General features: G+C 38.4%; 1 protein-coding gene across 16 annotated transcripts in view; it reads left to right on the forward strand.

Moving 5' to 3' along the window:
* ANO3 (anoctamin 3) overlaps positions 1–26,295 on the forward strand; it is a 538,169-nt gene that overhangs the window by 333,070 nt on the left and 178,804 nt on the right. For all 16 annotated transcript variants that reach the window (XM_069091310.1, XM_069091311.1, XM_069091318.1 and 13 more), the window contains one exon: positions 8,267–8,370. In XM_069091310.1, the coding sequence (XP_068947411.1) occupies positions 8,267–8,370 (104 nt within the window). The remainder of the gene's footprint in view (positions 1–8,266; positions 8,371–26,295) is intronic.

The following is a 26,295-nucleotide window of genomic DNA, read 5'->3' on the forward strand; positions in this document are numbered from 1 at the left end:
GATATGGGAGACAGCAGATTGGAGGAGGGGATATCCAGTGGGATTGCTATTTTGGGGTTGTGGGTAGGGAAAAATGGGGAGAAAATTTGTAACTCAAAATCTTGCGGAAATGAATGATGTAAACTAGAAGTTAATAAAACATTTGATAAAGAAATAAAAAATAAGAGTACTGACAAACATGCTTATTAAGTACTTATAGAAGTTTACTTATATTATTATATTACATTTTATTGAGTACTTAAAGAGGTGTGAAAGCAGATAAAACAGGAAGACCTGAGCTCAAATCTAACTTCAAATACTTAAGAGCTATGTGACTCTGGCCATCCATACTCTGTCTCAGTTTTCTAGTGTGTGGAGTGGGAATAAAAAGCATCTCCTCCTGAAGGTCATAGGGGGGGTAAAATAAAATGATTTTTATAAGTACTTTGCAAACTTTAAAGTACTATATACATGTTAGCTATTGTTACTTAAGCGCTACTATTTTAAAGATGTTGAAAAAGAAAAAAAAGGAAAAATATTTAATCTCTATGTCCAGAATGCAGTATGCACCCTGCTGTGTACCAGGAACTTTACTAAGCCCTGGTATTACAAAGACAAATGTGAAATGACCCATGTCCTCAAAGACATTATATTTTAATAAAGAAGAGAACATGTATTCAAATGTAAATGTGTATTTAAAGTCTATATCAGTAATAGTTTGGGGGAGGAAATTGAGAGATCAAGAAAGGATTCACCCAATAGGTTAGTTTTGAGAGGAGTCTTGAAGGAAAACAGAGATTCCAAAATGTAGAGGTATACTCCAGGCATAGCAAATGGCCACTGCAAAGGTGGAGACATAGAAAATTAAATGTGCCTGGACCAGAATGGCTGAACCTTAGAATTTGTGGAGAAGATTAATATGTAAGGAGACTGGAAAGGCAGGGAGAGAATAGCTCATGAAAAACGTTAAATGCCAGAGGAATATATTCTAGATCCCTTAGAAGTGATAGGGAGTCAGTGGACGTTTGGTAGGGGTGTGATATTATCAGACATACACTTTAAGAAAAACACTTTGGACATCAGCGGGGAAACTTGAGAGATGGAGAAGACATAGGAAGATGTTACAGTCGGCACCAGAGGAAGGGATAAAGCAATTATGTAGTATAGGCGCTGTCCTAAGTACTTTACAAATGTTATCTCCTTTGATCCCCACAGCAATCTTGTGAGACAGATGCTATTATCATCTCAATATTATAGTTGAGGAAACTGAACTGGAGGTTATATGACTTGCCCAGCGTCACATACCTAGGAAGTATTTCAGTTTGAGTTTGAACTCAGGTCTTCCTGAGTCCTGGCCCAGCACTCTATGCACCGCATCACCTAGTTGACTCTAGTCCAGGTGAAAGGTGATCAGTTTCTAAATTATGATGTCCCCCCTCCCCATTTTGTAAGTCCAAGAGTGAGGGTATATGAGAAAGAAAAAGATGTTTTAGATGATGGTTGACTAGATCTGGCAACTGATTACATATGTGGGGTACATGATGGTGACCTGCAGGAGAGGAAACTGAGTAACTAGAAGTATCCCAGTGGTTCCATCATCAGCAATAGGGACATTTAAAACAGGGGTGGGTTGGAGGGGAAAGATAGACTTTATCATTCACTAAGCACAGTGTGTCAATATAGAATGGGAGTTGGGAAACATAAATTCAATATGTCCTTGGATATTTATTATTTGTGGGTTCCTGAGCCAATCACTTAACATCTCCATGCTTCATCTTCCTCATATAGGAGATCTCTCAATCTATGATTGTCTGATTTTGTACCTTTAGCCTATACGTCAGCCAGGTAAATTCCACAATCCAATCTTAGAAGCTTTATGAAGCACTTACTATATACCCTGTGTTGAGAGAGACATGAATAGAGAGAGAAAGAGTGTTTTCACTCAAGAAATATAAGTAAAACTGGTGATCTACATTGTACAAACCAATGAGTACATTTTCCATAATTTGAAGAGAATGAGAGAACACTTATGGCTGAGGGTATCAAGAAAATTATTCTTAGAGGAGATGACAAAGAACTGACCCTTTCTTTAAGGAGATCAGGGAGGGGAAGCTAGGTGGATCAGTGAAGGCCCTGGAGTCAGGAGGACCTGAGTTCAAATCCAGTCTCAGATAGATATCTATAAGCATATGAAAAAATGCTCTAAATCACTATTGATTAGAGAAATGCAAATCAAAGCACATCTCACTGGTCAGATTGACTAAGATGACAAAACAGGAGAATGATAAATGTTAGAGAGGATGTGGAAACATTGGAACATTAATGCATTGTTGGTGGAATTGTGAACTGATCTAAGCATTCTGGAAAGCAATTTGGAACTAAGCCCAAAGGGCTATAAAAAAGTAACCCAGTAATACCATTTCTAGGGCTATATCCCAAAGAGATCATACAAGTGGGGAAAGGACCTATATGTACAAAAATATTTATAGCAGCTCTTTTTGTGGTGGCAAAGAATTGGACATCAAGAGGATGTCCATCAATTGAGGAATGGCTAAACAAGTTATTCTGTGTGAACGTAATGGAATACTATTTTGCTATAAGAAATGAGAAGCAGGGGGCGGAGCCAAGATGGCGGAGTAGAAGCACCACTTTCCCGCAGCTCCGGCTTCCACCCTCCCTAATCCATGTAAAAAGGGGACTCTAAACAAACTTTGTTGCTGCAGAACCCACAAAATTACACAGAGAAGCTAACCTCCCGCTGAGGACAGCCTGGCAGGCCAGCAGGAATCCAGCTTAGCGCTCTGGGAGCTGAGTCCAGCCCCACACAGAGGCTTTAGCCCCAGGGCGGGCCTGACCAGCCACCTGCCAGAGGGACTCTAGAACAGCAGCAGCTGTGGCCGTTTCCAGATTTATCAACACATAGATGAGAAGGACAAGGTGAGAGGTCAGTGCAGTCTGGACTTTGGGACCAGTAAGTGGGAGTCCTTGGCTTTTACCTCTGGGGCCAGAAGCCACTGAGACGCCGGCACAGCCAGCCAGCCACGTGGTAGCTTCAGCTCCTGGCCTGCAGAGTGTAGGGGGACCAAGCACCAGTCTGAGGGGTAATCGCTCTTGCTTTAACCTGCTTGGATCTGGATTGCAGTCTAGGGTGGAGGTCCTGGGGTGTGTGTACAGCTTACCAGAGTGTGTGGAAACCTCAGAGAGGGCACCCGTCTAATACCTCCGGCAGCTGAGAAAACCCCAGCGTTTGGGACGAAAGCTACCCTGTCTGGTGGCAGAGTCCTACTGTGGCAAAAAACCCAAAAGTCAAGTAATTGAGTGGCAAAATGAGCAGGCAATGGAAACAAAGCAGACAGAAGATTCCAACAATATACTCCTATTTGGGGGACAAAAAGGAGCAAAGCATGGAACAGGAGGAAAGCAGTGAAGTCAGAACTCCTGCACCAAAAGCTTCAAAGGAAAATACAAGCTGGTTACAGGCCATAGAGGACCTTAAGAAGCAGATAAGAGAAGTGGAGGAAAAATTGGGAAGAGAAATAAGAACAATGCAAGAAAATTATGAAATGAGAGTCAACAGCCTGACTGAGGAAAATAATATCTTAAAAAACAGACTGACTCAAATGACGAAGGAGGTCCAAAAAGGCAATGAGGAGAAGAATGCCTTAAAAAGCCAAATTTGCTAGATGGAAAAAGAATCTCAAAAGCTCAATGAGGAGAATCATTGCTTCAGAATTAGATTGGAGCAAATGGAAGCTAATGACTTTATGAGAAATCAAGATGCTGTTAAACAGATCCAAACAAATGAAAGAATAGAAGGCAATGTGAAATATCTCATGGGAAAAACCACTGACCTGGAAAATAGATCCAGGAGAGATAATTTAAAAATTATTGGACTGCCTGAAAGCCATGACCAAAGTAAGAACCTAGAAATCATCTTCCAGGAAGTTCTCAAAGAAAATTGCCTGATGTTTTAGTATCAAAGGGCAAAATAGAGGTTGAAAGAATCCACCGATCACCTCCTGAAAAAGATCCCAAAAAGAAAACTCCTAGGAATATTATAGCCAGATTCTGGAATTCCCAGATTAAGGAGAAAATATTACAAGCAACCAGGAAGAAAAAATTTGAATATTGTGGAAACACAATCAGGATAACCCAGGATCTGGCAGCTTCTACATTGAGGGATCGAAGGCCTTGGAATATGATATTCCAGAGGGCAAAGGAGCTGGGATTAAAACCAAGAGTCACCTACTCAGCAAAACTGAGTTTCATGTTTCAGGGGAAAATATGGTCATTCAGTGGAATAGAGGACTTTCAAGCATTCTTGCTGAAAAAAACAGAGTTGAATAGAAAATTTGACATTCAGATACAAGAAGCAAGAGAAGCATGAGAAGGTAAACAGGGAAAAGGAATCATAAGGAACTTATCAAAGTTGAACTATTAACATTCCTACATGGAAAAACAATAATTGTAACTTATGAAACTTTTCTCAGTAGTTGAAGGGATTAGAAATATATATGTCTATATATGAGGGTATATGGGCATATGAATACATATGTGAACGTGTGTATATGTTTACAGGTATGCATAGATAGAGGGCACAGGACCAATTTAACAGGAAGAACTAATACTTAAAAGGTGAAATTAAGAGGTGAGAGGAATATAATGAGAGGAGATGGGGAAAGACAGAATGGGGTAAACTATCTCATACAGAAGAGGCAAGGGAAAATGGTTACAATGGAGGGGAAGAATAGGAAGGCAAAAGGGAATGGGTCAACCTTATTCCCATTGAATTTGGCTTGAGGAGGGAGTGAAATACACACTAAATAGGGGATCTCACCCTCCAGGAGAATAGGGTCAGGGAGGGGATGAGAGGGGGGATGATAAAGGGAGGGCAGGCTGGGGGGGGGAGGGAATTTGGATGCACCCACTTTTGAAAAGGGATGGGATCAAAGTAGAGAATAGAACAAGTGGGAGGTGGAATAGGAGGGAGAGAAATATAGTCAGTCTTTTACAATATATCTACTATGTTATTGTTTTGCATTAGCCACACATGTACAACCTATACTGAGCTGCGTATCTTCCCAGTAAGGGTAGGTGACAGGGAAGGAAGGGAATGAATCTGGAATTTAAAGTTTTAAAATCCAATATTCAAATATATATATATATATATATGTGTGTGTGTGTGTGTGTGTGTGTGTGTGTATGTATGTATTTATATATATGCATATATATATATATATACTATTATTAATACCATCTTACATGTAATTGGGAAATAAGATATACAGGCACTGAGGCATAGAGATACCCTGGAAAAATCGAAAGGGATATGGGAGAAAATATGGGAGAGAGCAGATTGGAGGAGGGGATATCCTGTGGGACTGCTATTTTGGGGCTATGGGTAAGGGGAAAATGGGGAGAAAATTTGTAACTCAAAATCTGGCGGAAACGGATGATGTAAATCAGCAGTTAATAAAGCATTAAAAAATTTTTTTAAAGAAATGAGAAGCATACAGACTTCAAAATAACTTGGAGAAGACATATATAAACTGATGCTGAGTGAGGAGAGCAGAACCAGAACTCTGTACACAATGATAGACACATCATATCTGTGACAACTAAATTTGATAGACTGTCCTCCTCTCAGGAATGCAAGGTTATAGGCCAGCTTCTAAAGACTCATGATAGAAAGGGCTACCCACATCCAGAGAAAAAACTACAGAGTCTGAATACAGACTGAAGCAAACAACTTGCTCTCTCTCTTTTCTATTTTGTTTTGTTCCTTCTTTCTCATTTTTCATTCCATTGGTTATAACCCTTCTTTACAACTTGACTAATGTTTAATGTGAAGGTATTTGTAGAACCTATACCGGATTGCATGCTGCCATGAGTCGGAAGGACAGAGCGGGGGAGAAAATTTGGAACTCAAGGGATTGTGTAACTGAATGTTGTAAACTAAAAGTAAAAAAATAAATAATTTTTAAAAGGCGAGCAAGATGATATCAGTTATCCATATAAAATCATGCAAACACATTTCTATTTTGGCTTTATCATGCAAAAAAGCAAAAATAAAAATTTAAAAATCAAGATTATGCTTCAGTTTACACTCAGAGTTCATCAGTTCTCTCTCTGGAGGTAGATAGCATTTTTTTCATCATGAGTGCTTTGGAACTGACTTTTATCATTATATTGATTAGAATAACCAAGTTTTTCACAGTTGATCATCATTATAATATTGCTGTTGCTAGGCACAATGATTTCCTAGTCCTCACTTCACTGTGCATTACTTCATATAGGTCTTTCTATGTTTTCTTTTCTTTCTTTTTTTTTTTTATGAAACCATCACCCTCAGCACTTCTTATAACATAGAACTACTCTATCACAACCGTATACTACAACTTGTTTCAGCCATTTCCTAGTTAATGGAATTTGGGTATAATATTCCTGGGTGTTTTCATTTTGGGATCTTTTTCAGAAGGTGATTAGTGAATTATTTCAATTTCTATTTTAGCCTCTGGTTCTAAGACATTGGGGCAGGTTTTCCTTGATGATTTCTTAAAATGTGATGTCTAAACTCTTTCTCTGACCATGGCTTTCAGGTAGTCCAGTGATTCATAAATTATCTTTCCTTGATCTGTTTTCCAGGTCAGTTCCTTTTTTCTGGTGAGATAATTCACATTTTATTTTATTTTCATTTTTGAACTTTGTTTTATTGTTTCTTGATATCTCATAGAGTCATTAGGTTCTATTTGCCCAATTCTAATTTTTAATGAATTGTTTTCTTCAATGATTTTTTGTACATCTTTTTCTATTTAATCAATTGTTTCTTAAAGGTATTATTTTCTTCAGTATTTTTGTTTCTCTTTTACCCAACCATTTAATTTTCTTTTCATAATTTGCTTGCATCAATCTGATTTATTTTCCCAGTTTTCCTCTGCCACTCATTTCTCTTTTTTTTTTTTAACTCTTCCAGGCCTTCTTGGTGGGCTTTGGTCCAAATAGCATTTTTCTTTTCTTTTTTTTGGAGGGGTGACGGCAGGGTAATTGGGATCAATTGACTTGCTCAAGGTCACTCAGCTAGTAATTGTTAAGTGTCTGAGATTGGATTTGAACTCAGGTTCTCCAGGCTCCATTGCCAGTGCTTTATTCACTGTGCCACCTAGCTGCCCCAACTAGCATTTTTCTTTGAGGCTTTGCTTATAACTGGTTTAATGTCATCTTCTGAGCTTGAATCTTTGTCTTCCCTGTTACCATAGAAGTTTTTTATGGTAAGGTTCTTTTTTTTTTATATTGGCTCATTTTTCCAGCATATTTCTTCTCTTTTAACTCTATTTTAAAATTGGACTCTGCTCACCTTAGGGAGGGAAGTTACTTTCCCAAGATTCAGGCTTTTTCATGCTGCTATTTTCAGAGATAGCTTTGGAGGTCTGAAAGTTTTCAGTGTTTTCACAGTGGTATGATCCAGGAAAAGGTGTGATCATTGACCTCCTGGTCTGTACTCTGGTCTTTACCCAGGAATGGTCCCTGGTCCCTGGCAACCACAAGTGGTAATACTCCCCTTGGCCCTGGAACTTGGATACATTTCCTGGTTCTTCTGCAACCACAAGTAATAGTTCTCCATTCTGCCTTGGAGCTATGACCAGGGCCCTTGCTCCCTTGTGGCCAACCACAAGATCTCTGCTCCACCCCAGTACTGCAATGCAGAACTACATATGAGTTATACAGTTGTAAAAGAGTGCCAAGTACCACATCCAATACCACCAAGAGGTCCCCTGTAAGCACTTTCTGCCCATTTGTCTGACCTCCTTAGCAGTTTTATGTTGGGGACTCCAAAAACTGCTGAAGTTGCCACTTTCACAGCTGTTTCTGAGGTCTGCCACCTTTTGCTTGCTGCCATGTGCACTCTAGGCTAGCCCCAATCCTGGTGTCACAGATCTTTCCTGCTGACCTCACAGGTTTTCTTAGACTAGAAAATAATTATGTCACCCTGACCTTTAGTTGGCTCTACCACTCCAAAATTTGATTTGAGGAATTATTTTAAAGTTTCTTAGAGGGGAATATTAGGGAAATTCAGGTGGGTGGCAGCCTGTACTCCATCATCTTGTTTCTGCCCCAGATTATGACTATTTTCTATCCTACTAATGAAAAGAGGGTCTTTGTGGGAAAATTTCAAAAGAACTTCCTAAGATACTAAGCAACCCTCCCCTCCCCAACTAGACTCTACCTGTCACAAATAATTAGGCACTCCAACAGCAGAAAAATTACTCTGACCTTTTTATTTTTTCAGATGTTGGGAAAGATAGTTACGTAGAAGACTCTGAACACGGTACTGATGAAGCTCAGCTCATAAAAGCCAAAGTCACCATAAGAAAACCAGAAACCATGACTAAGGTAATGCATGAATGGCAAATAGAGCTAAGCTGCATGTGATTAAACCCGAATCTGCTGTGTCGTCACTTTTCAGCTCTTTCCGAGGGCAAATGGGGCAGTGTTGTGGTGAAGCATTTAAGATCACAGAGGACAATTGATGTAAAAGTGGATGAGGAAGATGTAAGGGAATTTAAACTCATTAAAGGAGTTCTTAGAGAATGGTTTCTATAGTTCTTCAGTTGTTTCATTTGTGTCCAACTGTTAATGTCCCCATTTGAGATTTTCTTAGCAAAGATACTGGCATGGTTTACCATTTCCTTCTCCAGCTCATTTTACAGATGAGGAAACTGATGTAAACAGGGTTAAGTGACTTGCCCAGGGTCACACAACTGGTAAATATCTGAGGCCAGATTTGAACTTGGGTCTTCCTGACTCCAGGTCAAGTCACTTAATGTGTAATCTGCCTTACCACTCATGTTTCCCCTTACTCAAATCCATTCTCTAATTCAGTGGTGTCGAACTTTCCATACCTAAGGATCCCTACTGATACTTATTGACTTAGAAAACCACAAATAAACATTTCTTAAGAGCTTTGTTTTAGTTTGTTTGTTTGTATCCAATTTCCCTTTTGATTCAGCTCAGGCAGCAATAGGTCATGGATTGGGTGTTTGGCACCTTTACATAGCAAAATGATTTTCCTAATGTGGAAGTCTAATCATTTCATTCACTTGCTCAGTAAATTTCAATGGTTTCCTATCATTTTTTGCATCAAATATACACTCTTCAATTCCATTCTTTAAATCCTTCCCTACATGGCTCCAAAGTATCTCTTCTCATCCTAATTCATCACACATGTGCCCCCACCTTAGGCACCCTTTGATGCACCCTTGTCCTTACTATTCCTCTTAGGTAGCATTCCATTTTCATTGCTGTGCCTTTGCATAGAGGCTCTCTCCTGTACCTTGAATACATTCCCTCCTTACCTCCATATCTTTAAAGCCCTAGTCACCTCCATGAATCACATTACATGATGCCTTCTACATGAAGCCTTTCTCACTCCCCTAGACTGCTAGTGCCCTCACTCCCCAAATTAATTTATATCCATTGTGTATCTGTATATGCCTGTGTTGTCTCCGCCCTTTCAAAATAAATTTCTTGAGAGCATGGACTGATATACTTTCATGTAGCTATGGCACTTTATATATCTCATGACAACATTTTCTTGGTTAATCCTAGTGGCTCATGCAATGTGGTTTGGCCTCTTTATCATCTTAAGGAACATACCTCTGGAGTATTCTGTGTAGGGCACTTGAGCATTGGGTGTACTCATATATATGTCTATTCTCATAGTTAATCAGGGGTTTAGACCTTAGAAGGGATCAAGATGGCAACCAGCTCAGTCATTTAATTTTGCAGATTTATCAAAAGCCATCTAAGTTTGGCTTTTAGTGACATGCTGATCTAAGATGGAACATAGTAGGCACTTAGTAAATTTGTGTAGGATGATTGATTGAATTTCAATAATGAGATAGGTGCATAAAAGTCATACATTGACTGAAATTTCAGGGCTAGAAGGGCATTAGCCCTAAGAGATAATCAATAAGTGCCTGAACATTTGATTTTGAAACTCTGGGCTTTCTGTACATTCTGTCTTTGTGAATATGAGTAGGACTTTTCAAGTCTTAAACACTATATTGTGATTCTGTCCAGCCTTGCCTTTTTAGCAGACAGGCAGACTAGTCTGGGAAATAAGTATTCTATATATATTCCATAGAGATTGTGGCAAGGAATCATTCAGTCCTCCCAGGTCAGGTCTGCTCTGTGTCTCAGCACTAGTTAAAATTTTTCAGGAGATGCAGTGGCCATTGGGCTTCTACACCTCCTGCCTCACTGCTATATATCATTTGTCAGCCACACATAAATGTCAGATGTTCGGATCTGAGCTGTAAGCAATGATACATGGTAGCTATTTTCTAGATCTATAAATTCAGGCCCATACTTGAGCCAAATAGACCCCTAAGGCCAAGAAAAGATGCTTCATGGGAGGTTGAAGGATGAGAGGCCATGGCAGGAATTAATATTTGTTTGATTTTGACCCTGAATTTCTTTCAACAATATCCCATTGAATGCGACCTGCTAATGTGTAGTTTAGCATTTCATTGATGACTCAGCTTTCTCTTTAGGGGTATCTTTGATTTTCCTTGACTGTGAGGCAAGGATGCCCTCAGGAGGTGATTCAGGCTATTTACCCTATCTAGAATGTCATGAGTCTAGTACTTTGGGAACTGTGGCTTGTGCTGGCTATGAGAGTTCCTGTTACTGATTTTACATGGTGTTCTAGCTCTTCCCTTGCAATCCGTCTGTCAGTGGCTAATGGTTCTGGATGACTAGATCTGGGATGCTTTGAGATCTGTGTTAAAAGAGAGAGAGCAAAAAAAGGGGAAGGGAAGAGCCATGTCAGGCTCCCTGGCATCCTTCACATTGGAAAATAAACTATAACATCTACCAAAAGTAGCACAGTCCATAGAGTACTGAACGTGGAATCAGGACGACTTGAGTTCAAATTCTGCCTTAGTTAATTACAAGTTTCTTGACTATGTGCAAGTCACTTAACTGCCATTTTCATCTGCAAAATATGTGTGATGATATACCCACTACTTGACAGATTTGTTAGGATCAAATGAGTCAAAATATGTAAAGTGATTGGCAAGTCTTAAAACTGTCTAAATGCTGAATACTATTCTAGTACAATGGAAGGTATATTGTATTTGTATTTAAAGGACTTGGTTTTGATTCCTGACCCTGATATTAACTACTTAGATAACTTTTGACAAGTCTGCAAAACTAAGTGATGGGGCTGGCTGCCATCTCAATTCCTTCTAAGGTCTAAACTCCTGAATAACTATGAGAATAGATATATGTATATATGTTTATATATATATATAAATATAGATATATGTATGTATATGTGAATACACCCAATGCCCAAGTGCTCCACGTGGAATATTCTGGAGGTGTGTTCCTTAAAATATTAATAAAAACCAAACCACATTGTATGAGCCACTAAGATTAGCCAAGAAAATGTTATCATGAGATAAAGAAGGCATGAAGAAGCAGCTAAGTAGCATAGTGGATAAAGCTCTGGGCCCCACATCAGTAATACCTGAGTTCATATCCCATCTCAGACACTTACTAGCTATATAACCCTAACCAAGTTGCTTAACCTCTGTTTGACTCAGTTTTCTCCTCTGTAAAATATAGATAATAATAGGACCTACCCACTAGAATGTTATGACAGTCAAATGGGATAATATTTGTAATGCAATTTTACAAACTTTAAAGTGCCATATAAATGCTATTATTTTTTTCATGATGATTTGCCACCCTGGGCAAGTCACTTAACTCTCTAAACCTCTTAAATATAAATCTCTTTCATCTCTTAAATAGGGATAATAATAGTACCCACCTCACAGAATTGTTAGAATCAAATAAGATAACATGTGAAACTCTTTGCAAATCTCAAAAATCCATGTAAATGTTATTGATAATATTACTGTTATTATATGAAGAATCATATAAAAAGGCAAAAACAAAAACACATGGGCATCTACATGGTGCAATGAATAGAGCATTGGCCTTGGAGTCAGGAGGACCTAAGTTCAATTCCAGCCTCAGACCCTCAACACTTACTAGGTGTGTCACCTTGGACAAGTCACTTAACCCCAGTTGCCCTGCATTCCTCCCTCCAAAACAAAAAAAATAAACCATAATGAATTTGTTTTATTTGGTCCCAAAAGGCAGAATTGATACAAAGAGATGAGACAGATAATGACCTTTAGAAATACATATATAAAAGACTGAATTAGGGGACTTTTAGCAGAATCTGGATAGCCATTTATTTGTGACGTTAGACTAGAAGAGATTCATTCTTCAGACAGGCCTTGGACTAGGCAACTTCAAAGGCCTTGTCAAGCTTCTAAATCCTATTATTCTTTGTATTGTCTGACCACCCAGTAGGTGTAACTAACACATCCCCCTTGGTTCCATTGATCTTCCTGATACTCAGGGCCTCGTTTCCTGATAAACTCAGTGGTTTCCTCAAAATTTATAGGATAGAGACTTAGATGTTTGCTCTGCTATAATAATTCTTCTCTGATAATCCTGACTATAAGGCAGGTGGAATTTCCCTTTGGGAGACTGGTTCCGTAGCCTAATAGTTGCCTTATCTTGTCTAATGTAAAACCTGAGGACCTGAGCTGGATCTTCTGCTTTCTTTCTATATTGTCTGCCTTCTTTCTAAGGTTTCAGCTGAACTATATTAATTTATTTTTTCAAATTCATCTAGATGGAGCATTGGATAGAGTTCTGGGCCAGGAGTCAGGCTCATCTTTGTGGTGGAAATGACTGAACAACAATAACCATTTTTTAATGTTTCTTTTGCATTGTTTTGTTTTTCTCTTTTCCTTTGAACTTTCCAATGATTCACCCACTTGGAGATATTATTAGCTTGAGTTAATTGTATTTATTGCCAAGTGCACCCATGTAATTGAGAAGTGATGTAATTTCATTAATACCTTAATGAAGATTAAGGAGATGACAGGGCACTTTATGAAGATGGCCTCCTAAGATCAGAGCAAACCCCCAAGAAGTAATACCCATCTAGCTTGAGGACACCATACCGATCCCAGAAAGCATGTTCAGACATAAGTAATGGTGGATGTGATCTGAGACACAATTGTCGCTTTTGAAACAGATTTTGGCAGTGAGCATTGGCAGAGAAGACTGTAAATAACTTGACATGATGCCCATGGGCATATGTACGACCAAGGGATGAACCAAGTCAGTCATAACAGCTAGTTTAATATAAAATTTGTTTGACTATTTATTAATTTTTCAGGTTATATGAAAGAATCTGCCAATGGTCACCCAAACAAGCATTAGTATTAGGCTTCATTATTAGAACCATAGAATTCCCTCAAATTGCAAAGAATATTTTTCCTCACACTTCTCAAATCACTTTTGTATATAATAATATGCCTCTTGGGTGCAGACAGTGGGGGGATAGCATGAGGGAAGGAGCTATCATCTGCTTACAAGATTATCTGTTCTGTGCTGAGAGAGATTCAAACCGCAGCCTTCTAGACTACAAGTCCAACATCCTATCTGTTAAACTGTGTTGCCTCTTGCTTTCTCATTGGTTTCCCTGATTGGTCTCTCTGTATTCTAATCCATCCTCCCCTTAACTTATACATTGACTCAGTAAATATGAAGCATGTAAATATGTGTGATTAATTGTCTCATTTGATCTTTACAACAACCATGCGAGGTAGGAATTATAGATATTATTCTGATGTTTACAGACAAGAAAATTGAAGCTCAGAAGTTATGTAATCACCCATGATCATATACCTGGTTATTTTAAGGGATAGGATTTAAACCTGTGCCTTTAAGACTCCAGATTCTGCATCCTCTCTCTCCGTCGTGCTACTTCTAAAATAAAAATATATCTGAACTGTGCTATCCTTCCTCCCCTCAACTTCCAAAACTCAAATTCTGATTGTGCCACTGAGCTACTCAATAACCTCCAGTGGCTCCCTATTGTCCACAGAATCAAATAAAGTCATCTGTTGGTCATGTAATGCTTTTCACAACCTGTTCCCCCCTCCACCCTTTCATGCTTCTTACATGCTATTCTCCTCTATACACCCTGAGATGCTGGTAAGGTGACCCAGTTGCTGTTTGCCACCTATAACATATCATTTTTGTGTCATTGTGCTGGCTGTCCTCTGTACCTGATCAGTTGAACCTCTTCATCTCCACCTATTTGCCCTTCCCTGGTTCCTTCAAGACTCAGCTTGAATCCAACCTTCTCACCTGACCTGAGTGCTCTCCTTCCCCTGGTATCTTTCCATCTGCTCTATATGTATCTTGTACATATTAAGTTATTTACATGTTATCTTCCCAAGACCACCTGGAGGGTAGGAACTTGTTTTGCCTTTATTTGAATTTCTAGCACATAGTGTAGTGCCTGGCACCCAGTACAAAACAAATGCTTGGTGACTGACTGAGTACCGAGCCACTTACAGTGTGAACTGGTTACACAACCACATGTGGGGTTGTTTTGTTTTTGTTTCTCAGGCAGTTATGTAACTGTATTAAAAAATATAAAAATCATTCTAGCCCACAGAAAATACAAAAATAGATGATGAGCCAGATTTGACCTGCAATTTGCTGACCCCTGTTCTAGATGAACAATGTCTTCAAATATTTAAAGGGTTATAAAATGGAAGAGAAATTAGGGTTTTATTGCATGGTGGGGGGGAAGGAATTCATAACCAAGATCAATGGGAAGTTTCTCGGAGGGATTTCCTTTAAGTGAGAGCTGTTCAAAGCTTGTACTCCTCCACTGAGAACAAACTCCTTCCTTACCTGTCCAGAGAATCTATGAACACTCATTCATAGATGTTATTAATGGGATCCATCCTTCAAATGCAGGTTGCATGGGCTGAGCTCTCAAATCCCTCCCATAGCTAAAAACCTATTATATAATATTAACCTTGGATGGTTTAACAAGATAATAATCATGACGCTAATAGCTAGCATTTATATGGTACTTTAAAGTTTGTAGTTAATTGCCTCTAGGTTTACATATAAACTTTTCGGTTCACTTTTTTTTTTTCCTGAGGGCAATCGGGGTTAAGTAACTTGCCTGAGGTCACATGGCTAGTTTTTGTGTTAAGTGTCTGAGGCTGGATTTGAACGCAGGTCCTCCTGACTCCAGAGACAGTGCTCTATTCACTGCTCCATCCAGCCACCCCTTTGGTCTACTTTTAAAAGCCTTATACCGTTGGGGCCCAACCTGCTGTTCTTGGCCTAGTAGACCCATTGTAAAAGGATTTCCCTCTCATACCCTGTGACCCAGCCTAAATGGCCTACTCTCTGTTCCCCACTCATGACTCTATATTGGTTTTGATATCTTTCTATTGACTCTCTCACATGCCTGGAATATTTCTACCTCATGGATTCTCCCTCTTCCCTTAGAACACAGATCAAGCACTGTCTTCTGCATGAAGCCTTTCCGAATCTCCCCGCCCCCATTAATACTACCTCCCTCCCAACCACCTTGGGTTTACCGACTTTGTATATATTTGTGCCATATGTATTTGTATATGTACTTGTTCACCCTCCCTCACCCACCTCCTACTTTCAAATGTAAGTTCTTTGTGAATGGGGATTGCTTCATTTTTCATTCTTATATCCTCCGAGTTTCCACATTGACTCAGTAAGTAGGAAGCCTGTAAATACATGTGATTATTTGTTTCATTTGATCTTTACAAGGATCATGTGAGGTGGGAATTATAAATATCATTCTGACATTTTTACAGATGAGGAAACTGAAGCTCAGAGGTTATGTTATCACCCATGATCATATACCTGGTTATTGTCAGGGATAGGATTTGAACCTGTGCCTTTCAGACTCCAGGTTCTGCACCCTCTCTCTCCATTCTGCTGCCTCTAAAATAAAACTAGATCTGAACTGTGCTACCCATAATATTCTGGATATTAATGAGGTTAATTTTGTTATAATTTCATTGCAATTAGGAAATTAGTTGAAATTAGGGTAATATTCATTCTGGAGACACTGATGATATATTCAACTTGGCAATTTTTTTTAAACCCTAAGTTGACTTTGTTGATGTCTGAATTTCTCACAGGATGCTTAGCAATCAAGCTTGGCATCTCATAAATTGTTTTATGGATTTGCAAATGTTTTCCCTTTTGAATTTCATTGTCTCAAGACACAGGTACCAGATAATAATATTTATTCAAAATACAAAACCAGCCAGCAGTCAGGGAGAATATTTGTTATAGTCTCTTAAAGTCCTCATTTGTAATGAGAAACAGCCTTGATTTGTTCTCTGCAGTTTGACAAAGAACAGCTCTGTGGAAAAAGCATGGGCAGAGAAGCACACAAAGCAAGACACTTCCCCAGAACATTTCCTTATCCCAGATGGGCCATTGCCAGTAGTAGACTTTTGTGTTGCCACCAGACCCCAGTGCTTCTGAAGGAAAGAGTAAGGTTCATGAGAGCTCTGCCTCACTTAAGTCCAGTTTGGGCACAACTCAAGACACCACCCTCGAGATGTCATTGGTCCTCTTCAAGAGTGAAGGGTGAACAACAATCCTGATTCCAAATTCACTGTAAAAAAAGAGACTGGGGATCTCAAAGCAGCCTTCTGGCTGATCTCAAGCAGTAAGCAAATGGAGGAGGATATTTTCTCTTTCTTCTTCTCTTTTCTTTTTCTTTTCCATTAAAAAAAAAAGTAGCTATCTTAATTATTGATTAGGATTTTTTTTTTGTTTTGATACAACATACACTTCTCAATGCCCAGTTAAATGTCCCTGTCTGCAAAGTGCATTACCTATTTGGAATATTGAGTGAAAGGTAGGGGATGGCCTTTGACTAGAACAATGTGGTGCTAACACTCACCTCAGTGATTAATCCTACTTTTGCTGCTTCCGTGTATAGATTTAATTAAACTGCAATTATTTTGTGTATTATTTTCCTTTGTCTCTCTTTGCTTCACTCCACGTCAGCTACTATGAGTCTTCCTCTGTTTCCTGGAATTCTTCATATTCAGTATTCCTTCTGGGGTTGGGATATTGAGAGATAATTTCTAAGTGAACTGGGCAAATATCGGAAACTCAAGTAATAGCCTTGAATAAGTAGTAGCTTGTGATGAGTGGTAAGCTCCTTGTGATCAGCAACTCATGGTTGTCATTATTGTTGCTGTTGTTTATACCTCAATGTCCAATACATTGTGGGATGGGGGTGCATGTACTGCAAACTTAGGGAATTCCTTGTGTGCCAGCTCTTTAGAAACATAGATCCACACCTTAGGAACCACTCAGCAAGTGATAATGTAGTCCTTACATGCTAAATATTTGTAACTAGTTATCTTAGTGAGTGTAACTAATGCTTTGAAAAATTGGGAGACTTAGCACCATCATGTAGCCAATATGTCTACAAGTAGAGTTTGAACCCAGGTTTTCCTGACACTAAATCTAGCTCTCCATCCTGCACACTAGACTTCCTCTCATCTTGCACATGCTAAGTTTATTCAATTGAACGGAATTATAACAGCTTGGAATAACATAGCATTAATGTAGAATTCAATTATAGAATGAAACTCTTTTGAAGGTAGTTCTATATCAGTGGTGGTAACTTGTCATAAAAGGGAGGCTGGATGACCACTTGGTGAGGGGATTCATGCTGCAGGTTAAAAAAAAAAAAGATAAGGATTCACTTATTTTTTTTATTTTCCATCTCTGAGAATCACAAATTTTCTCCTTCTCAGTAGACCATGCACACCAAAGTCAACTTTGGTAGATGTATGGGAGATAGATTGGGAAAGCAAACAGATGGAGGAAGGGAGATCAGTTTGGAAACTATTTCTATACTCTAGGCCAAAGGTGAATGAGAACCTAGATTAGAGTAATGATCCAATGAATAGAAAAGAGAGCCATTTGAAAGATGACAAGAACTTGGATGTGAATAAATATGTGAGGTGAGGGAGAGGAAAGAATCAAGGATACTGCCCAGATTGAGAATCTGGGAGAGTAGAAGGAGTATAATTAAAATGGAAATGGGGAAACTGGGGGAGAAAAAAGGGGGAGGAATGGTTGTATGGAAAGATAAAGTGATTATGGGATGGAGTTAGTCTTTCACTTGCCTGGATCCAAGTCTCATTTTTCTGAATCTTTTTCCTGAATGTAACACATTTTATGGTCCAGAATAGAAAAGTACCATTTATGGTACAATCTAGGGCTGTGGTCCATTCATCTGGACACTAGCAGACATTACAGAGGGTGTAATATCTGCTTTCTTATTTTCAAAGGTAATTATCAATAATCGGCATTTATTGCTGTTGAAATGCTGATGGCATGACAAATTTCTTAAAGAATGATTGAGCTTGGTGCAGAGTTGGAATACTGATATTTGAATAAACAAATTGAAGAAAGTTAGGTCAGGAGGATATATCATATTTACTTAAGTAGAAAAATTAGCTGATCACTGTGCTGTAACACCTAATCCTACATGATAATGCTGGCGTTTCATTGACCTAGCCTCTCTAAGTAGCCTTTATTTTTCCAAATAATCTTCTCTTGGCAAGTTATATTGTAAGCATCATAAGAACAATGGGATTAGGGGTGGCCAGGTAGCACATCAAGTAAGAGTACCGCCCCAAGTGTCGGGATGACCTGGGGATCAAATCTGGGCTCAAACACTTAGCACCCACCCAGAAGCAACTGGCCGTGTAACCTTGAGCAAGTTACTTAACCCCAATTTCTTAGGGGTGGCCAGGTGGCTCAGAGAGTAAGAGCACCGGCCCCAGTGTCGGGATTACCTGGGGACCAAAACCCAGGCTCAGATACTTAGCACCACACCCAGAAATAACTGGCCTTGTAACTTTGAGCAAGTTACTTAACCCCAAATGCTTAAGAAAAAAAAGAACACTGGGATTGGAGTCAAAAGGCAATGAATTCAGGTCCTGACTCACTCTAATTAGCAATGGATGTTAATGATAATGAGAGCTCACATTTTCATCACCCTTTAAAGGTTTTTAGGATTTACAAAGCTCTTCCTTCTATTAACCCTGTGAGATGGGAAATGATAGATTTATTACCTCCTCTATTGATGAGTAAACTGAGTCTTTGATGAATAAAATGACTTTCTGCCCTGTTTCATAGCTATGTATATATTAAGAGTCAAGATTCTGGCAAGGCTCTTCTCACCCCAAGTCTAGTGTTTTTTCCACTGAAATATGGGGCCTCTTGAGAGATTATGTGAGGCCCAGAGAGATAAAATAAGTATGTTACATTGCCCCCTAAGCCTCAATGTCCTCAGCTACAAAATAGGAAAAATATTAATTGTACCTTCTACCTTTCCTTGTGGTTGTTGAAAACAATCCGTAAAACCAAAGAGTACCTTAGAAATGAAAAACTATTATTATTGATATCATTAATGTCATACCCAAGGCCATGTTTACACTGAATCCATTTTGTTTCTTGCTTCTTATATTCTATGTTCACCCCAGTGCAGGAAAATTGTTTCCCTAGTGGCACAAAGCAATGTGTACTTCAGGCTTTGGAATTTTTCCATGTATCATGGAGGGAATATCTTTGTAACCCTTTGCTTTTCAGATTCTCAGAAATTCATCTATAAGTAGCCTATTTGAGCCCCTATAATTTGTGGTTTATGGGCAGCTAGAGAATGCATTTTCAGCTCATTCCTTCATTGAGTATCAACCTTCTGTAGAGTATATGGTAAGGAAATGTCTGATCATAGAATCAATATTGTGTGTGTGTGTGTGTGTGTGTGTGTGTGTGTGTGTAAACCATGTTGGCAGGACTCTATCCAATATTGGATTCTCATTTCTGTGCTGTTGTTCAGTCATTTTCAGTCATGTTAGACACTTTTAATCCCATTTGGGGTTTTCTTGGCAAAGATACTGGAGTGGTTTGCCATTTCCTTCTCCAGCTCATTTTACAGATGAGGAAACTGAGGCAAATAGAATTAAGTGACTTGACAAGGGTCACATAGCTAATAAATCTTTGAGGCCCTATTCAAACTGAGGAAGATGAGTCTCCTTTACTCCAGGCTCAGCACTCTATCCATTAAGTCATCTAGCAGCAATGTGTAGGTGTTTAAAATAAACTCAGTCACATGGTTGTCAAATATATAGATAATTGAATGCAAGGTAAATATAGTGCTATACCAAATAATATAAAGGGAAATAAATCCCTAATAACTGGTGGGATGATGAACTGCTTCTTGTAGTAGGCAGCATCCAATCTGTGCTTTGAAGCAAGACAGGCATTCTGATAGGTCAAGGGAGAGATGAAGTGAAAAATAATGGCTCCCCCAGCTCTCACCACTGCCTCTAGATGTATCAGTCATTCAACAAGCATGTATTAAGTGCTTAATGTGTGTCAGACACTGTTATAAGAAATGGGGCTAAAGAGATCAAAGTGAACTATGGGAGAAAACATATCAATAGATTATGAATAGAAAGTTGAACGCAAGGTAGATCTGAGAGGGAAGGCACAAGTAGCTAGGGGTTCAGGAGAGGATTCATGGTCTTTCCATTCTTGGTTTTTCTAAAAAGTTGACAATACTTTTTCTACAATCTATAGTCTTAAATAATTACCTAGAGTAGGGGTGTCAAACATTAGCAACAGGGGCCACATGCAACCCTCAACACTTGAGAGTGTTATGTAGTCAGATTATAATGTAGTTCCCATTTGATTTTAATATGATTATGTATTAATTTAAAATAAATGTATAAATATGTTGTTTTCCAATTAAGTATGCAGCCCACAAGCATCCTTATGTACAATTTAATGGCTCCCTTTTATATGTGAATTTGATGCCACTAACCTAGAAGACTAAGAGGCTAAGTCACTTTGCAAAGTTTTCAGACACAAGAATTCCCACTCCTCTCTCTAGTAAGGGAAGATCCCATTATTGAATGGAGCTATTGTAACTGCTAAAGGGCCCAATTCTTTCTGATCTTTAACATAATGCCTGAGAAGTGTGCTGAGGAAGGCTCTCTGTGGAACCATGAAAGGAGAGAACTGGATTCCTTCTTAGTAGTAATGCAGGAGGACTTTCCTTCCCTCTCTGACTCACAAAGGAAAATTGTTGTCAAAGTGCCCTAGAAATATTCATTCATTACCAGGGAGCAGAAGCAGCACATTAGGCCAAGAGCTTTTCACTCTTCTGCCAGGTGAGTTCTTTTAAGTAGAGTCTGTGGCAAACAATCATCAAGTAGATGCATAAATCATTCAAGGTGCAGAGCTTTAGTGGAAGAGACTAGAAATTTGTCCAAGGTCCCTGCCTTCCAGATGAGGAAAATGGGGTACACATTTCTCAATGATTTTCTAAAAAGTCACACAACTAATTATTGGCAAATAATAGTTGTCTGGTGAGGAATCAAGGACAATTTGTCATTGATCAATTATTTCATTTTCCAGGAAAGAACCTTAAAAATTATCTAAAGAATCAAAAGAGAAAAAATGAATTAATTAATGCATGATTAGAAAAGATCTGGGCCCCAAATTACTTGGTATGCGTGTGTCTGAATCCTTTTTTTTTTTTTAAAGCAATCAGGATTAAGTAACTTGCTCAAGGTTACACAGCCAGGTGTTTCTGGGTGGGTGGTAAGTGTCTGAGCCCAGATTCAATCCCCAGGTCATCCCAATACTGGAGCTGGTGCTGTTACTCACTGTGCTACCTGGCTGCCCATGAATCCTTTCTTTAGAGGAAGATTTAGAGCCTTATGACAAAAGCTTTCAGAATCACTAAGGGCACAGATTAGTCAATTAACATATACTTATGATGCTGCTACTATGTGCCTTCAGTATACACATTAATGCTTTCAAATACTGTAGCTTCCTCATTTTTCAATCTTCATTTCCCATGACCTATTTCTTCAACCCAAACAAGCTGACCCCAGAGATGACAATACTGTAATTCTTACCATCACTCATAGATGTTCTACTTCAAGGTCATGAACTCTAAAATTCCTTTATCCAATCATAATCTTTTACAATTCTTAATTACATCTTTTCCTCTATATTGTGACCCTTAATCCTCTTCTTCCCTTTTTATCAAAACCTCCAATACTCCTTTCCCCTAATTCTTAGGCCATCTATTGACTACACTATTCTCCTTTATCATTACTTATCAATGAACCATTTCAACTCTACACTATTCTTTATAATTGAATCCACTTATCCTATCACGTATCACACCTTGCCAAACCCTAATCTTAGATTACTCCAACCATCTACTGCCATTTTTTGTTATACTCTTGCACCAGGATGGAGCTAGAGAAAATCACAAAAGTGTTTGGACTGACTCCATTACAAATTTAAATTATATAATCACACCTGAAACATTACCCACAACAAGGCAGTCCTACCTCTCTCAAATTTATTTGTTCTCCCATGCACCCCAGTGACATTTCCAAACTTCATTCCCTACTGCAAAGCCTCACAGGGCACTTACTTCTCTCCCTCTCTCATCTCAAGACTGTCTCATACAGTCATTCATTGAGGCTGCTCTTTTTTGCTCTTTCTCATCTCACTCTAATGCATTCCCCTACTCCTCCTCCTTCACCCCTGTCTTACATGAAGAGGGGGCCCTTCTCAAGCCCCTCTACATATACCTGTGATGACATCCTGTCCTGTCTTCTCCAACAGATTTCCCTCTCTATTATCTCCACTCTCACTAATCTCCAATGATTCCCTATCTACTGACATTTCCTGCTGCCATACAAATATGTCTACACAGCCTTCAAAGAAAAATCAACAAAACCTGACTTTATTTAAACATTCCCTCTATCATCATAGACCTCTTTTTGTTAAACTCCTTGAAAGTCATCTTCATTAAGGATTTACACTTCTCCGCTCAAACCTTCTGAAGTGTGATTTCCAACCTTATCATTACCTGAAATTGCTTTTGTTAAAGTTCCAATGATCTGTTAGTCTTTTTTTTTCCAGTTTTCATCCTTCTTGACCTCTGTTATCAATCATCTTCTTCACTTCTCTCCTCTCTAGATTTTTGTGACACTTATTTTTCCTAGTTCTTCTTCCACCTACATGGCTCTTCTTCCTCAGTTTCCTTTCCTAGGTATCCATCCAGGTCATGCCCTCTAACCTTGAGTGTTTGTAATAATGTTTCTTGTGCCGCCTTCTCTTCTCCTTTCTATCTCATCTCTCTTGGTTATCATACCATGTCCTATGGATTCAGTACAACATTACACCCCTCCTAACATCACTGACTGCCTCCTGAACATCTTTAATTGGATATTTCATAGACATCTCTCAAACTCAACATGTCCCAAAAAGAAACCTCTCTCTTTTCTTCCCTATCTTCCCCCCTTCCCAACTTCCTTCTTAGTTTCAAGAATACCACCATTCTTATAGTCATTGATGCTCATGATATTTGTGTCATCCTCAACTCCTTACTTCCACCATATCCATCTAATCATTTGCCTTTTCTTGTCATTTCTATCTATGCAACACGTCTGGTATATATGCCCTCCTCTACTCATATCTGTCAAACTATTGGAGGCTCCCATCACCTTAGGCCTGAACCATTATAATAGTCTTCTGGATGGTCTCCCTGCCTTACATTCTTTCCAGTCCATTCTCCATTCAGATGCCAAGGTGATCTTGCTAAAGCTCTGATCTGAATGTGTCCTTCTCAACTCAAATTCCAGTAGCTACCTTTTGCTCCCTGGATCAAATATAGAATCTTCTAATGAGTTTTAATGTCCTTCAGGACCTAACTCTTTCCTATCTTTCCAATCTTCTTATGTTTCACTCCCCTCCATATACTATGCAATTCACTGACCGTCTCGTTCCTCACACCTGATACTGTGGCTATAGTTATTTTTATTATTAATTATTATTGATCATGCTATTCATAATGTAAGGCCTAATTGAAATGTATGTACACAAACATAGAAATCACATATTCTGTACAATAAACATCAATGTATTTGATGTTTATCAATAAATACTTCTATTATATATGTATAACATAAATATAGAAAGAATTTTGCAATCATTAAACACTATATATATATATATGTGTGTGTGTGTGTGTGTGTGTGTGTGTGTGTGTGTTATCATTGTTGTCATGGTAAACACAGCCCTGCCTGCCACAGACCTGTCTATCCCAAAGGGACCATTCCTTGTGAAGCTATTCCTAAGTATTTTAGGATTATAAACTCATGCAGTCACATTTTTTTTCTCTATATGAAGTTGCAGTTTCTTATTTCCTAAGCCAGATAGATAAATTATTTTTAACTTTGCTGATTAATTCAAGAGAATAACATTTAACATGTTTGTTTATTTTTTCCCCTAGGAAAACAGTGTTTTGTTTGATTTTTACACAATTCCATGCAGACATTGTCTTGAGTCACTTATAATAATAGGCTTTAGCCTCATAAGTTTTTTTGAAATAAATGAGAATTAAAATCCAATAAATTTAAGGTTTTTGACATTATCTGAGACTGGAAAAGGAGATGGGAGAGTCATACATTGTTCCTAAATCACATAAAGGAAGGGATCTTAGGGGGAAACAAAGTAGATTTGTAGTCAAGGGCTTTCATTCTGGTCCTGATGCTTAAATGTCTCTGTGACCTTCAGTAAATTGTATAATCTCTCTGGTAATAGAGTAACTATGACAAACAGTACTTGCCTGCTTGGCCAAGGGCACTAAAATGTACAGGAGGAAAAAAATGGTTTTGAAAGATGTTGCAATTTTTAATTTGTTACATTTAAATGTTGAGAGCACATACATTATTTCATCATTATAGAAACAACTACCCTTCATACCTAATATGAGAATAATTAGTAAAATAGGAAACTATGAAATAGCATGAATTGTAAATAAAAACCATCTCTGAGCTCCTAGAATGTTTCAGTCCCCTTTCCATTTAAGTCAAAATTTTGTTAGTTTCTTATTGTATTTTCCCCATATTCAAATGGAGGGACAACTAGGTGACACAGTCAGAAACGCTCATCTTCCCGAGTTTAAGTCTGGTTTTAGAAAATCACTAGCTATATGACTCTGGGGAATTCACTTACCCCTGTCTGCCTCAATTCCTCATCTATAAAATGAACTGGAGAAGGAAATAGAAACCACTCCAATATCTTTGCCAAAAAATTCCAAGTGGGATCATCAAGAATCAAGTACAGCTGAGACGTCTAAACAGAAACAACAAAAAAACCACTATAAATGGCAGTCTTTACTTATGGGCCCAGTAAAGGTTGCTTGCTTTGGGAAGCCCAAATGCATAGCTACATACTGGTCCTCTGGACCATGTTGCCCTTTGTACCGCCATAAACATAAGAGCTAAACAGATCCTTAGTGCATTAGGTGCCAAAGTGACAAAGGAAAGAAATGAAAACTTGTGGCAAGAGGATTGGGGAAGGAGGTGACATTCACAGAATAAAAGTATTCACTCTTATGTTGTGTCTGGTGAATTGTCTTAAACTTAAGTCCATGATAGCAACATTAAATAATTCATGTTCTCATTGCAACTGGAAGTTTTCTCTCAGGGTCTTTCTTAGAGCATCATGAATATAGGTTATAACAGTTTTTATGCTTCCAGAAATCACAAGAGATTTTACTGAGTCTGTAAAAAGAGACAAATAGATTCCCTTGATATGGAGTGAAAATATGTAAATATTGTACCTAATTTTGCAAAAAAAAAAAATATTACATGTATTCAATTGATGGCTTTTGGAGGCTAGATGGGCATTATTAATGTAGTTACCTATAATACCTAACATATAAATTGAAATGTTTATATACATCCATATGTGTTTGTATGTGGATGCAAACATACATATATTTAAGATAAACTGATATACCAATGTTAATAATAATAACATATATAGCTTTTGGGGTTTGCAAGTGCTTTATATGTATTATCTAATTTTATCCTCACAAAAACCATGAGGGATAGGTTCTCTTATTATCCCCATTTTACAGATAAGGAAACTGAGTGAGAGATGTTAACTGACTTGCCAAGGGTCACACAGACTTAAGTGTCTAAGAGGCTAGATTTAAATTTAGATCTTTTTGACTCCAACTGATTATTGGAACTGAGTATTAAGACCTAAAATATGAAACCACAGCTACTGCAGAAATGTTTTTCTATTGTATGTGTATTTTCATCCAGAACTATGATCCCAATAATAAAACCCCACCTGTGGCTACAGGCCAACAATTTATCTGTAATTTACTCTTGGAGAAAAGTGTGAGGTCATAGAAATGTCACCATGGTCATGTAGTATGGGCCAGGGGTGGAGTGTCGATCCAGGACTTTCTGACTCCAAGGTTTGTCCTCTAATTACTATTCA

This window comes from Petaurus breviceps, unplaced genomic scaffold, assembly GCF_028583685.1.
Source record: "Petaurus breviceps papuanus isolate PSGF00001 unplaced genomic scaffold, PetGlider_PUasm1.0 188, whole genome shotgun sequence".
Taxonomy (NCBI): Eukaryota; Metazoa; Chordata; class Mammalia; order Diprotodontia; family Petauridae; genus Petaurus; species Petaurus breviceps.